General features: G+C 43.3%; 1 protein-coding gene across 2 annotated transcripts in view; it reads right to left on the reverse strand.

The window, feature by feature from the left end:
• STX6 (syntaxin 6) overlaps nt 1–15565 on the reverse strand; it is a 45411-nt gene extending 29846 nt beyond the window's left edge. The window contains exon 1 of one of the 2 annotated variants that reach the window (XM_001488916.7): nt 15274–15565. In XM_001488916.7, the coding sequence (XP_001488966.2) occupies nt 15274–15308 (35 nt within the window). In that variant the 5' untranslated portion in view covers nt 15309–15565. The remainder of the gene's footprint in view (nt 1–15273) is intronic. The other variant, XM_070267839.1, reaches the window with a different exon arrangement.
• Between the last annotated feature and the right edge of the window lie 523 nt (nt 15566–16088).

Genomic DNA, 16088 nt, shown 5'->3' on the forward strand with positions numbered 1-16088 from the left:
GAGATCTATTTTGAACCTTCTATGATTTAAATTTTTTTTTTCTTTTTTGCTGAGCAAGATTTGCCCTCAGCTAACATCCACTGCCAATCTTCCTTGTTTTGTATGTGAGCTGCCACCACAGCATGGTCACTGACAGATAAGTGGTGTAGGTCCGTGCCTGGGAACCAAATCCAGGCTGCCAAAGTGGGGCACACCAAACTTAACCACTAGGCCACCAAGGCTGGCCCTTTCTATGATTTCTTAATCAGTTCTTCTGGGTGCTCAATCAGGGTGTTTGTTCTCTGTAGCTTTAAGACAGATTTGCATGCATCCTATTCCTTCTGACATTTCAAGTACCAGAAGAGAAAATACTAAAAAAAATGAAGAAAAGTGCCTTACTTTCCGTCTGTGGAATACTGATGAGAGCTATAAGGCTGAGCATTAAATAGAGAAATAGCAACTGGACCCAGGTGGAATAAATCATTGAACTATATGGCCAAAATGAATCTACCAAGGTATGTTCATACCCAATTTATGGGTTAGGCAAGCCCTCTCATTGTTCCACTCACGTCAGCCTTTAGACTTTCAGTGTCAATGAGAAACTCTACTGGAAAATACCAGGGGAAGGACTAAATAAATGAGGTGTAAATTTACTATCCTTACTGTTATTGAGGTTTTTGGCTGATCTGATAGAGAAACAGACACATCTTCCCATAGTACAAGGTATTTGGTGTATTTATAGGTGCTGAATATCATCGCTGATAATGGAAGACAGTTAAAGAGGTATCTATAATGATACCTCATTTTAAAGAATATAAAATTTGACAATTCTGTAAATATAAATTTTTTTTGAGAACTAGAAGCCTCAATCCTAAGAAGCCACAGGCTAGGGCATACCATGTTCTCCACCACCAGTACATTAACTCGGATGCTGGAATTAAATTTTCTTAAGTAGCAATCCATAAACTTTTTTGGTCTCAGGACTCCTTTGCCTTCTTCAAAATTACTGAAGATTTCAAAGAATTAGGATTGATGTGGGCTACAACTATTGCTATTTATATTAGAAATTCAAACAGACATTTAAAAAATATTTATCAGTTAATTTTAAAATTACAATGAACTTACTAAGTTAACATATTTTTGCAAAAACTAACTTCTAAAATAAAAACATTTAGTGAAGAGTGGTGCTGTTTAACATTTCTATTTTTGCAAATCTCTTTACTATCTGGTTTAATAGAAGACAGTAGGATTCTCATATCTGCTTCTACATTCAGTGTGCTGACATACTTTCAGTTGAGTATATGATGAAAATCCAGCCTCATATAGATATATAGTTGGAAAAGGGAGGAGAATTTTAATACTTTTTTCAGATATTCTGGATATTCTTTTTTGACACTATAGCAAAACCTGACAAGTGGCAGTTTCTTAGAGGTTAGCTGCAATGTGGAATGTGAAGCTGTATTCAAGAGTTTGTGAACTCTCATACATGACAATCCATCGCTCTATCTTGTATCCTAAACGGCTTTTTACCCAAGTATGATTTTATAGCATCATGTACTGGTCATTTGGAAAATATTAGTTTACTGAGTATCACAGATGTTTCAAATGCTGATTCCTTTCATTATGCAATATCCAAAACCTTATAATAATTTCACCACCAATCTCATCAGAAAAATCTAAGTACTGGGAATCTGCAAGATGATAGTAGTTGAGATAAGCTTTCCAAAAATTCTGTTTAAAAAAAAAGTTTCTAGGGGCTGCCCCGTGGCTGAGTGGTTAAGTTTGCGCACTCCGCTGTGGCAGCCCAGGGTTTCGCCAGTTCGGATTCCGGGCGCGGACATGGCATGGCTCATCAGGCCACACTGAGGCTGCGTCCCACATGCCACAACCAGAAGGATGTGCAACTAAGATATACAACTATGTATGGGGAGAGTTTGGGGAATAAAGCACACACACAAAAAAGAAGATTGGCAACAGTTGTTAACTCAGGTGCCAATCTTTTAAAAAAGTTTCTAATTTTATCATCAGCAAAAATACTGTCAGTTGTTTTCCATGAAGTGACAGGTTCACCTCACTCATTTTTAAGAAAATATCAAGTACTTTTGGATAATTTTGAGATTTGAGAACATATGCAAGTCTCAATAACCAGTTTGTCAGTCATTATTTCAAGCAAAAATGAGATTCTGTGTGGGGAGATTCTGTGAGCTCACAACTCAATCACAGAAGTGCTTTTCCTGGAGACAACCATCGTATCTTACAATATAGCAAAAGTGCTTTATGTACATTCTCATTTTGTCACATAGAATACGAAAATGTGTATTAACTAAGGCAGGGAGAAAACATTTGTGAATCGCACATCTGATTAAGGACTTACACATCTAGAATACATTTAAAAACTCTCAAAACTTAACAAAAAGACAAATCTAATTTATAAATGGGCAAAAGATTTGAACAGTCACTTCACCAAAGAAGACACAGAGATGACAACTAAGCACACAAAAAAGATGCCCAATATCATTAGCCATTAGGAAAACACAAATTAAATCCACAATGAGATACCACTACATACTTAGAATGGTTTAAAAAAGAAAACAAAAAATAAAACTGACAATGCCAAGTGCTGACCAGGTGGGGGAGTAACTGGAACTCACATGCTTTACTGGTGGGAATGCAAAACAGTACAGCCACTTTGGAAAATAGTTTGGCTGTTTCTTAAAATTAAGTGTATACGTACCATATGACTCAACAATCCCACTCCTAGGTAACATGAAAACTTATGTTCATATGACAACCTGCAAATGCTTATAGCAGCTTTATTCATAATAGTCCAAAACTGGAAACAACCCAAATGTCCTTCACCTAGTGAATGGACAAACCGTGGTACGTCTGCACAATGGAATACAAGTCAGCCATAAGAAGGAATAAACTACTGATACATGTGACAATGTGGACGAATCTCAAATGCATTCTGCTAAGTTAAAGAAGCCAGACTCAGAAGGCCACATACTGTATGACTCCATTTATGTAACATTCTGGAGAAGGTAAAACTATGGGGACAGGAAACAAATCAGTAGTTGCCAGGTGCTGGGCATGGTGGGAGGGACTAGAAGGGACACAGAGAAACTTTTAGGGGAGATGGATCTGTCCTCTCTTATTTGTGGAGGGGTGGTTACATAACCATATGTGTTCGTCAAATTTCGCAGGCCTGTACTCTAAAAGGGGTAAATATTACTGTAGGTACATTTGTTTGTGTGTGTGTGTGTGTGAGAGAGAGAGAGAAAGACTGGCCCTGAGCTAATACCTGTGCCAATCTTTCTCTACCTTATATGGGATGCCTCCACAGTGTGGCTTGACGAGTGGTGCTAGGTCTGCACCCGGGATCTGAACCTGCGAACCGAACCCAGGCCACCAAAGCGGAGCACACAAACTTAACTACCGGGCCAGCCCCACAACTTTTTAAAAAACGAAGAGAAGTGTATTCGAGGATCAAGATTTGATACAATTAATAATTTTTACTGTTTTGTGAAGAACAGTCTTAAAAGAATACAGCTCTTTTCTTTTCCCTGTGAAGGAGGAATACAATGACTACTAGGATGGTTTGGCACCACTGCCTCAATTTAAACTAAGGCACCAGCAGTTTTACCTGCCACAGCTTATGCACCATCAGTGTAAATATCAACACAATGAAAAAAGCAAGTAACAGCTGAGTATTACAAAAAGCGTTTTAAGCTGAGGGACTCTTGCGAAAGGATCTCAAGAATCTCTTGGGATCCAAGGATCTCATTTTTAGAACCACAACTCTTAAGACATTAGTACTCAGATCTGAGGGAGTAGGGGGGCCCACAGGGGGATGTGATATAGTAGCACAAAGTGAAACCAAGAAGTCCTCAAGCATGCAAGAACTTAAGCATGTTCTGAGGAAGCAACCAAAGAAATGACAGGAATTAGAAAAATGCTACAAAGCAATTCCAGAATAACATTCAACACCCCACAGGCCTAGCCAGTGACTTGGCTTATTCCACTCTCAATCTTTAGTTTTTAAAAGCAGTTTCATTTTTAGTTTTCATTTAACAGCACAGGCATTAGGAAGGCAAAGCAGTCATTATTTTACGTTTCTAAGACAGATCTTTTAAGGGATCACAAAGGTGGGAACTGTCAGCAATGTTTCAGATCTAGAAAGAAAAGCCAGAACCTGCAGTGTATCAAGTGTATCCTATCTTAGCAGCAGCTAAGGGCTCCCTCAAAGCTTAAAACATCTCCCAACCTTTCTTCTTCCAACATCATTTCACCTTAGCATGAACCTGAAAACAGTAGCAGGAATGGAAAGTAGAAAACAACGTGCGTCACCAACAAATCCTATTTTTAAGCCAAATATTAATGGTAATCAGAATTTCCTAAAGAACTGGGGGGTTTCTGAGTATGAGATTCTAAATAGTGAGACAACCCACTCAATTCAGAACCACGTGTAAACATGGGAACTCAATATTTATAATCACTTGGCATTCCAAGTACATCAATTAAGAGAACAAAGGAGAATATAACCACGTTATCTGTTTGAGATCTGAGGGTTTTAACAAGAGAGAGACAAGAGCCCATAGAGTTTTCTTCACTCTTTCTTAGAAAAGGCAAGGGAGTTGTTTCCCTATGAACTGGCTAGTTTGGCACTTCCCACGCCCACACACCCAGCGCTGTCAGCCAGACACAGTCTGCCCATGTGAGCGCTACACCCTGTGAGGCACTCTGCGGGAGCGGCTGCAGCTGTGGACCCCTTAGGCAGTAGCAATCTGCTTTTGTCTGTGGTCTCCAGAAATGTCAAAATCACAAGACACTGCCTCTTTTTCCTGGAGAATCTGCTTTAGCTATTTTCAGGTTTTTCTTCCAACAATGTAATGGCAATGATTAAAGCCTGACACCCAGAATTTTCCATGAGAAGCCAGGTATACCTTGAAGTATTGGGGCTCTTCAGCTTAGCGAACTTCTTGGTAAATAACTATCTGCTCAGTGACAGCTTTGAGAATTATATCTGGCACCATTTCTCCGAAAACTTGCTAATTACTTTCCTAGGAATTACAGGTGTAGCTCCTGACCCAGAGAAGTTTTTTTCAGTTCCTTGAAAGGAGAGAGATAGGGATCTCCACAGCAGTCAAGCAGACTTTCTGCTCCCACATCTGCTGCATAGACTTCCAAAGTCAGTCTGTCTTACACACTTCGTGGGCAAAGAGAGCCACAGCACTGAAAACACTAGGATGAGGCTCTTCCCCCTCACTGTCCACCAAATGGTGTATCAAAATCACGGGACCTGTCACATCCTCAGGGACTGAACTCCCTATGAACACCAGAATGAAAAGTCCTGCACTGTAATCCACCCTAATGTCTGTGGGAGCACTTGTAACGCACAGCCTTTTTCCCAGTAAGCAACTGTCAAAAACAAAAACACAGTCCACTTCGAAGAATGTTATCTTTTGGGCAAAAATAAAGTCACTCAAGCTATCAAAACCAGATTCTTCCATTCCTTATAAAAAAAGGTTGACACTGGCAGGACTAACCTAGTTTGTTTTGGAAGCCAGCCCAACGCTAACCCCTTGCCATTGCTAGCTGAGCCTCTCCCATACAACATTCCAGTCTGTTCCACCATGGTGACGGGCTCACCATCCCAATCCACCTTTAGGGCTACAGGCCATACAACCAGTTGTCCATGAAATCATAAAGTTTTCTTATTTGGATCTAACCTAGTTTGTCAGTAAAATGGGAGGAAGGATTATCTCAGCCATTAGGGAGCTTTAGTTCCCCAGAACTTGTCATTCACTTGTGCCAACAAATTGCAGAATAATTGTAGCCGCAAACTCCGCCATCCTTTTGAGTTCTCCTTTCTTCTTTGACCATGCTGGCAGATGCTGAATTGGCATCTGTTTCAGTTACTGTGGTTGTGTAACAATTACCCCAAAACTTAGTGGTGTAAAACAACCATTTATCATGTTTACGGATTCTGTGGGTTAAGAATTCGTACCGGACACAGAAGGGATGGCGTGTCCCTGCTCCACAATGTCTGGGGTCTCAGCTGACAAACTCAATGGGGTGGGGCTGCAAGAGTGGGTGCTCCTCAGCAGCATCTCTGTCTCTGTGTAGTCTTTCCACACGATCTCTCCAGCAGAGGGGCTTCAGGGTAGTTGGACTTCTCACATGTTAGCTCAGGACACCCCAGGCTTGTGTCCCAAGACAGAAAAATGCAGGTGGAAGCTGTATTGGTTGTCTTTTATGACTTAAGCTTCAGGAGTCAAGCAGTGACATTTCCGCCTCACTCTGTCAGTCTAGGCAGTTACAAAGGTCTGCTCAGGTTTAAGTGAAAGGAACGAGGACACCAGCTTGACAGAATGCCAGCTTCATAATTTAACAAAAGCAAATGGGACAGGATATATATTGGGGAGGCCATTGGTAAAAAACAAGAAGTGCACAATGTCACACACAAAAAAAGGGAAGTGAGAGTTTCAAGAAAATAAATACGAGGGCTGTAGTGTCAAGTACACTGAAAATGAGGATGACGTCGAGTCACAACACCTGTATCTGGGGCAGCACCTATTCTGCATGTCTCTTTACAGAGAGACCCCGTTTCATTATATATTGCAAAGCTAGTAAAGGCACATAGTTTCCGTTCTAGTAACGAAACCTGAAAAACCCAGGCTCTGTAAGCCTCTGCAACCACATCGCCCTCCTACCCACCCCATACTCCACCAACCTCATTGCACCACCAATCCCTTGGGCTAGCTAAGGGAGGAGCTCTTTTTCTGCTTGACTTCCACATCCACATCTTTTGCATCTGAGGGGGAAAACACATGTACCCTTCACTTGCCCTTACTGCCATTTCCAAATTCAACATCACTATGATACCTTTTGCAATTACTCCTGTGGGGGAAAAAAAACCATCTTTACTTAGTTACCTATAGTTATATACAATTTTTGACCTCAACCTGCTGCTGCTTCCACAACTCCTCTGGGATAGTACTACTGCCACCAATGACAGTGCCGGTCAAAATCTTGAGTGGCTTGAAGTCACCCTCATTTTCAATGTACTTGACACTACAGCCCTCATATTTATGTTCTTTAAACAATCACTTCCCTGTGTGTATGTGTGACATTGCGCACTTCTAGTTTTCTACCAATTTTCTCTTTCCTCTTTCTCTACTTGGTCCCAATGGTTCTTAGCACTCTTTTTACAGCTCCTAGGTGCTCATCAACATTCACAGGTTCAAAACATCCCATGAAGATGATGGCTCCTCAAATGCATTTCCAGCCCCTAACCACTTACCCAGGATTAATTTCTACACTTTTAGCTGCCTATAGTACTATTCCATTTGTCTAAAACTGAACTAGCCAGACCTGATGGTCGAGTGGTTAAGATTCAGCGCTCTTACCACCAGGGTGTGGGTTCATTTCCCAGTCAGGGAACCACACCACCCGTCTGTCAGTTGTCATACTGTGGTGGCTGTATGTTGTTGTGTTGCTGAAAGCTATGCCTCCGGTATTTCAAATACCAGCAGGGTCATCCGTGGTAGACAGGTTTCAGCAGAGCTTCCAGACTACGACAGACTAGGAGAAGGACCTGGCCACCCATTTCTGAAAAAATTGGCCATGAAAACCCTGTGAATAGCAGCAGAGCATTGTCTGATACAGTGCTGGAAGGTGAGAGGATAGTGCAAAAAGACCGGGCAGGGATCCGCTCTGCTGTCCACAGGGTCGCTGGGAGTTGGAATAGACTGACGGGACTAACACCAAAAAAGCAAACTAACAAAAAAGCAAGTATTCAAACAAAAAGATAAAACAGAAAAAAAAAAATCTGCTTTCTTAACTTCCCCATTTTAGTCAATAGTGCCACTGTTTTCCAAGCTACGAAACTTGTCTAGACAAGTGTCATCTCTGACTCTTCCTCTTACTTCTTACCTTGCACAACCTCTACTCAAGCCCAATCACTGGATTCCAAATCCGGAAGGAACTTTCAAGATAACCAGTCTGCACTCACTGAACAAATCACAGAACTGGGGCTCAGACGTTTTGGCTGTTCGCCACAAGTCCTTCTGAGCCTGAGGATGAGACACCTTCCACGAGGAAGAGCTATCCAATCCCCTCTTCACTAAGCCTCCAGACTTAGGAAATCTATTCCCTTAGGAGAATCAGAAGACCTGGGTTTGAGCCCTGAAAAGTTGTTTGACCATAGGTAAGTGAATATAACTGCTACTTAAAATTGCCTCCTGATAAAGAATTTATGATAGGAAACATTAAATTTAAACTCCTCATCAGGGTACTCCACACTTCCTCTTCCCCCAAACTGGCCAGCTTGAATATCCAACCTGATTTCTCATTAAAACAAATTCTGTTTCAGTTGGCAGGAGGTCTTCCTACCCTCCCTTTTCTCATTCTTGGTTCTAGAATCTTGTTCAGCTGCTTCCCCAGCCTGGGAGTCCTTACGCCTCTGCAAATGGAAAGCAGACATCCCGCGATCTCAAGGCCCAGATTGAGACGCTGCCTGCTTCACTAAAGTGTCCTTGACCAGCATTCCCCCGTGGGTCTGTCCTGTTTTCAGCCTCCACACCATCTCAACTCTATTCCAAAATCTCACACACAATGCATGCTGTCTTTCACATACATTCTTTCACATATCTGCATAGTGTTCTCCAAACTAGACTACAATGTCTAGAGCCAAATATAGTATTAGGCATTCAATAAATTTATAAGAAATGTTCGGAACGTTTTTCACAATGAAACATATGAATCTGATTTTTAAAAAGTAGACAATGAGATTTGACTTACATTCAATTTTACTGCACTAAAATTACTCTGGAAACAAGGATTAATTTTTTCACATTGACTGTACCAACAAACACTTTTCTCAACATTGTGAACAAAACTCATGATGCTTGCCTTCAAGGACCTCATAATCTAGTGTTTAAAAGGCTGAATATACGACAAGAGATGATTAGAGAATACAACAACACAACCATCTCGCTCATCTGCTTACTTATGCCATTATTCCCACCACTGATCCATGGCCAAGAACCTGGAAATAAAACTATCCCTTTTCAGGAAGATAAAGCCTCCAGATCAGCAGAATATGAAAGAGCCACAGCATTCGCGCCTTTTACCTGCAGGAGAGGCCACACTCTCATATTCCAACAGCTTCAGCTCTGTGGTTTCCTTAGCTGTCTGTTCGATTAGAAGCTGCAAATTTTAAAAGCTTGCCAACAAGAGAGGGAAAAAAACCTACAGAACTAAAAACTGAAAATGGGTTCACTCATCAAACAAGCACTGCATAAGTCTCTACTGAATACAAAGATGAAAATGACAGGATTCAAATGTGGCATTTTTCACCTGGCAAATTAGTAAAGATTTCTTAAAATGAGAATCCCAGTAGTGGCAAGAGATCAAGGGAAATAGGCCCCTCAAGCACTGGGGGTGTATTTCTGGAGGGCAATTCAGTAATATGCATCAAAAGCTTTGAAATGTGCATTCTCTCTGAACTAGCAATTCTGCCACAGAAATACAGACTACGGAAACAACCTGAAGCAGCAATAAAGACCTGTGACAAGAAGGCTTCCCACCACATTAACTGTAATAGTGAAAAATTAGGAACATCACAAATTCCATTCTGGGTGCTACATTATGTTATATTTATATGATGAAATACAATGTAGTCATTAAAAGCACTCCCTTTCAAAGACATTTTAAGGATATAAGGAAATACAGATAAAAAGATTATAAAAACAGTATTATCCCAATTTCTAAAATGATTATTAGTAATAATACACACATATATAAATCCTGACCCTTCCACTTACAAGCATATGAACTGGAAAAAGTTTAATGTTTCATTTTCTTCATTTGTAAAATGATGATAACAGTACTACTACCTACTTCATAAGGATTAAAAGGACAATCCCTGACATACAATAAGAAATCAAACACGGATGGACAATATTACATAAAACTGTTAATAGAAACAAAGGTCCAAAAGACACCAAAATTTTAACTAATTATTTCTGTATGGTGGCATTTTAATAAGTTTTTATTCTCTATAGTTTTATTTCCTAAGTTGTCTAAAATAAGCATCTATCAGTTTAACTTTATTTTAAATGTTACTCAAAAAATGATCAGACATGGTCTCTCCTCTCAGAAAGGGCAGCCTGGTTGGATGGAAACATTAAACAGACACTTAAAAGAGGATGTTTACTGAGCACTTAACATGTTCTCCCAGCTGTGCTGGGCAATTTACATGCATCGATTCATTTAATCCTCCTAACTGATAAAGTAGGCACTTTTTAGCCAATTTTGGACATAAAGAAACAGGTTCAAAGAGGATAATCAACTTGCCAAAAGTTAGACCAAGTAACTGCTGAAGTGAGATTCCAACCCTGGGTCCGCCTGATTACCAAAGCCCAGTTCTTTCCACCAAACCTCACTGCCTCCCGAAGTCACACAAAAGAAAATTACACCCAGAACACGCATTTCCTTTCCCTTTGCCCAGCTTATTCTCACAGAACTCATCACCAGCTGACATACCATATATCCTTCACGTTTATGGTCTGGTCCCTAGAATGTAAGCTCCATTAAGGACAGGCGTGTTTGTTCACTGCTGTCGCCTCAGCTCCTAGCATGCAGAAAACAGACACTCACTAAATATTTTAGAATAAAGGATTCTGAATAGACAAACGCCCTGATCGTGTCTCTGTGGTCGCATCAGGTAGCAGTGTGAAGAGACTGACAGCAAGCAGACTTGCTGAAGAAGCTGCTTCTGAGAGCCCAAGTGTGAGAGGAGAGTCCAGGAGGGAGAGGGTGATGACACAAACTAGGGCAGAGGAACCAAACTAGAGAGGAGGAGAAGATTCCAGAGGCTGGCACTGATAGGACACGATGAGCAAGTGGACACGGGACTGAAGGAGAGAGCTGAGTCAGGAGTGAAGAGGGATAAGAGGAGGAGGGTGGGTCAGGCATTTGTTGGGGGGGAGGGGAGAAGAAAAAGAAGGGGAAGACATCCACCCCACAGGGTGGGGGATATGGAATATTTAGTAGAAAACACAGAACAGCTCTCAGGAGAGAGCTGGGTCAGTGACTGGGGAGGGGATGTGCACGATACCCAGGGGGAATCGGAGGCAATGGGATCATAAAGCTCACCCAGTGAGAACACACAAGAAAGGACGACTAGGGAGGCCACACTCAGGAAGGGGCGAGGGGAGAGAGGCAGGCCAGAGGAGATTCAGTGGAGCCAGGGGTTTCAGAGACCGAGTTCTACCAGTGTAAATACCACTGTGAACGTCTGCGCCAGGTAGGGCCACCTCTGCCTAAGAGCCCAGCTGCCCAGCTGTGGGCTCCTTCTCCTCTGTGTGCTGGGATTCTGCGCTAAACCAGACATGGACAATGTCTGAGCCTCAGAAAATGAGCCTCAAACACTCAGGCACTAATGATTGCATGTTTAAATGAAAACAGCTTTCTACTGGTCTCCTTTTTGTAACTCTTCCTCACACTGAAGCATCCATCACCACTACCAAATCAACATCCCTAAAACCCTAACTGCATGTCATTCCCCTGCTTTAAAAGTTGGAAAGGAGACTCTCCTTGAGCCTATTCTATCTGTGCTGTGAGGTGCTAAGAGTACCAGTAAAATGAGGCAATTCAAATTTGAATCCTGGGTCCATCCCTTATTAGCTGTGTGACCCGGGCAAGTAACTTAACCCCTCTGTCCTCCCTCAGCCGCTCACTTCTAAAATGTGGCTAATACCCATGTCATAGAGCTTCACTTATAAAGTGAAAATCTGTATAAAGTGCTTACTTAGCACAGAATGCCTGGCATAGGAGTGGCAGCCTTTAAATGCTGTTATTATTACTTCCCCAAATAAACTTCCTACTCCACCTGGGCTGCTCTCCTTGATTTCTCAATACGCAATGCTCACCTCAGGGCCTTTGCTGGTAGTGTTCTCACCATGAACCACCACCACCACCACCAAGAGTATTCATTCAACATCTGCACTATGTATTTAAGGTGCTGGCCTGGAAAAACAGTCCCAACCCTCAGAGCTCACAGTCCAACAATGAAAGACACCCAGAGGAAGAGGAGCGACAATGTGTTTCAGGTGTCAAAGGAAGCACTTCCCGGAAGCAGTGGAGATGCTTACAGTGAATCCTGAAAGCTGAGCGGGTGAACGAGGCAGAGTGGGCGCCTGTGGAGCAGAGCATTCAGTACTGCGCTCACGGTCACTGTACTGAGTCTGGCGTTGCTGGAGCCCTGAGCTGAGGGCGGGCAGAGTGAGTGGAGGGAAGAGGAGGGCTGGAGGTCATGAAAAATTGCACTTTATTCTGTAGGCAACAGGCAGCCACTAAATGATGTTAAGTAGGGAACGCCTACTGGGCTTCTAGAAAAGCTACACCTGTGCTGCCCAATATGGAAGCCACGTGTGAGTAGTGAAGGCTTGAAATAAGGTATGTGTGACTGAGGAACTAAATTTTTAATTTTAATTAATTTAAATTTTAAAACTGATACACAATTCAGTTATTGGAAAATTTTTAAGTATGTTTGGAACAATTTGGGTATGTGAATCTACTTTTTCAACTGTAAGTTTAATATACTCTAAATACAGATCAAGTATTTCTTTTTTTTTTGTCAGGAAGATTGGCCCTGAGCTAACCTCTGTTGCCAATCTTCCTCTTTTTGTTTGAGGAAGATTGTCCCTGAGCTAAGGACTGGGCCCATCTTCCTCTATTTTGTATGTGGAACGCCACCACAGCATGGCTTGATGAGCAGCGTGTAGGTCCCCACCTGGGACCCAAACCTGTGAACCCCAGGCTGCTGAGGCAGAACGTGCAAACTTAACCACTATACCACCGCGCTGGCCCTGGATCAAGTATTCCTGATGAAAATTTAGCGTCCAAATTGAGATGTGCCGTAAGTGTAAAATACACACGAGATTTTGAAGACTTGGTACAAAAAAGTCTCATCTTTATATTAATTATACGTTGAAATAATATTTTGACTCTTTGAGGTTAAAGATATTAAAATTAATTTCACCTGTTTCCTTTTACTTTTTTAGTGTGGCTATTAGCAAATGTAAAATGGCATACATGGCTCACATTATATTTCTACTGGATAACACTCATCCCACAGAACTAGGGGCAGATGAAAGAGGAAGGAGTCCAGAAGCAGGAAGACCAAACAAGGGACTCTCTGATAAGAGTCCAGATAAGACAGGCCTGAATTATCTAAATTCCACTCATCTCAAAACCTCATTCAAGACCTTTTACTACCTCCAAAAGCTTTCTCAATCATTGCAATCCCTAATGTTGCCCTTCTCCGAACTTCCGGGGCTGTCATCTTCTGCAGCACTCCCTTTGGCACTTAATCATTACCACCTGTCATTTCTACTTAATTTTGGAGAGAGTTGTTTCTCAGATTAGACTATAAACTCCTAGGCTAAGGGCCATAATTTAGGCATCTTTAATTTTTCCACATTGTGTGACTCATCTCCAGTACTTTTAATAAATGGAGGTCCATGGCTCCCCAAATATGCTGTCACACAAACAGTCTGGAGACACCCACGTGGTCGATTTTACTTTTCTGCAGCAGAAGGTACTGAGAGAGACTCTTTTCCTTCAGACAACTTAAGGACATGAGCTAAAGTGATGTAAAAGTCAACCAAGACTCTGGACTGATGTTCAAAGAAAGCAGTGACATCTCATCAATGAGCAAGCATTGGCAGACTGTACTGGGTACTATCAGGAAAAAAAGTGTCAAGACGGCAGAGCATTTAGCATTTTCACAAATTCCATTAAAAATCAAACAAATAAAAATCTGATTCTCTGGTCTCCACTGTCAGAGTTAATCTTTGCAACCTAAGCATTAAGAACTTTCATTCAAGGGAAAAATGCTTAAAACACAGCTTTAACATTTAAAAATTAAGCCCTAAATCAAGCCTTTTAATATAACACTTTTTCCAGATAGAGAGCCACATATTACTAACAAAACTACAACTTGGCATTTTCCCATCTAAATTCAAGGAAGCTGAAGAAAACCCATTTTAGGGAAATATTAAGAAGTACACAAATATGTTTTACAGTTTTACAGTATCATGGATAGTAAAGCATTTCACCTAAAGTACCATTTAAATTTTCTGAGAACTCTTAAAAACAGCCCCCCGCCCCAAGCAACTTGTCAGCTTTTACCACTACAGAAATAGGAAGCTAGCAGCAACTAGTTGAAGGCAAACGGACACCTTATGATAATTAGTACTCATCTTCTGAGAACTTCGTAGTTCTCGGATTTTTTTTTACGTTTCTTTGACATTTACAACATAAAGCTGACAACCTACAACAGCATCAGAATGATCTTTCTTCCATTTGTTTAATGGCTACAAAGCTGATATCACAAAGTGCAATTAAAGTTTCTATCTCCAAACCACCGAGCAATCAAAGATGGAGTCAGGGCAGCTCAGAAGGAAAAATGAGTTAAGGCAGTTCTAGTCTTTCCGACTAGAAGAAGAAATGGGGGAAAGCTGTCAAAAGGCCTGGATGAAATCTGGAGTTAACAAGAAAGCACTCATTTCCTTCAGCACTGTGGGAAAATCCCGGTGCTAATAGAAAGCTGAGGAAAGTTTAGTTTGGCTGATTGCATTTTGTTTTCCTTCCAACATCATCCCTGAGTATGAGCGCCTGCTTTACCCCCCTCGCATTACTCAGTAATAACTCCCCCACTGAACTGAGTTGCCTTCCGGAGCCCTGCTCCCAGCCTCCCCGAGCCACACCGCCCCCGCCTCCCCGCCCGCAAACGTGCTCAGACGCCTCTGGGCTTGTTGTGGTCTCACCAGGCTGCGGGCGAGCGCTGCAAACTCAATGGACAATGGGAGCGCACCCCCGTCCAGGCCAACTACAAAGCTCAGGAGGGCCATTTCCCTTTTCCTGCCCAGATGCTGTTTTCCCTCCTTCGAAGCAGGGCCCCGTGCTCCGCTACCGCCCCAGTTGGGGCTGGGACCCGTGTCTCCCTCCCCACCTGCAGAGCTGCCGGACCCCTCGACGCCCGGATAAGTTGTACCGCAGCGCACAGGCCAAGGGGACATCCTCCCCAGGGGCTTGGTTGGGGACACGGGTTTCACAGTCCAGGTAGGACGGGGAGGGATGTCTCGACGCTTGGTCATGGCCCTCAAGGCTACGCCGTCCCCACCGCCCCCTCCCCAGCCTCAACTTGTCTCCCCTCCCCCAACAGAGAGCAGAGCGGGGAGGTGCGGGCTGGCCGCCTCCAGCGGAGTCCTCGGCGACACTCACCCTTTCACCACAAAGAAGGGGTCCTCCATGGACATGGCGTCCCGGCCCCCGGCCGCCTCACACCTGCTTCGTGCACAGGGCGCCCGCGCCCTCCTGGCCTCCCTCCGCACACCCCGCTGGCCTCCCTCAGCAGCCACCGGCGCCTCGGCCCGGGGGACCCGGAGCAGCGGGGGCGCGCAGGCCAGGTGCACCGGCCCGCCGCCGGTCCAGCGCTCGGCCGCCTCGGCAGACCGAATCCCTGACTCCGGCGCTGCCTCCTCCCCCGGCTCTTCCCGGCGCGTCCGGCCGGCCTGACCCCGCCCCCGGGGCCTCGGCCCGGCCAACCACGAACGCCGCCCGCTGTAGCACTTCCGCACCCGCGCTCACGTGATCAGGGTCGGCCCCGCCCCTCGTCCGCAGGCCTGAGCAGCGCGTCAGGCGACACTGGGGGCGGGGCTTTAGGGGCGGGGGAGGAGAACTGGTGTTTTCTCGGTTGGCCGCTAAGGATTTTGCGGGAGGAGCTGATTGCTCCCTCCTAGGAGGGCGGTTAGGTTTCTAGGCTACTGAGTAGTGCTTGATTTGCGCAATTCTTTTATCTTTCCTCTACTTTCAATACTTGATTTTGATAACGTGTTATTTATAAATCCCTCTTGTCCTAGATTTACAATAAAGCCTGCTCGTATACCTTATCTGACTATGATAATATTGCCCAACTTCTTTATGTAGGTCTTACTCTGTGTCTGGCCACGCGCTAAAGGTTGTATACGCATTATCTCAACATTCTTGAGAGGAAGGTACTCCCATTTCGTAGATGAGAAAAGTTCAGAGAGGTTTCA

The sequence above is a fragment of the Equus caballus genome, chromosome 5 (assembly GCF_041296265.1).
Source record: "Equus caballus isolate H_3958 breed thoroughbred chromosome 5, TB-T2T, whole genome shotgun sequence".
NCBI classification, from domain to species: Eukaryota; Metazoa; Chordata; class Mammalia; order Perissodactyla; family Equidae; genus Equus; species Equus caballus.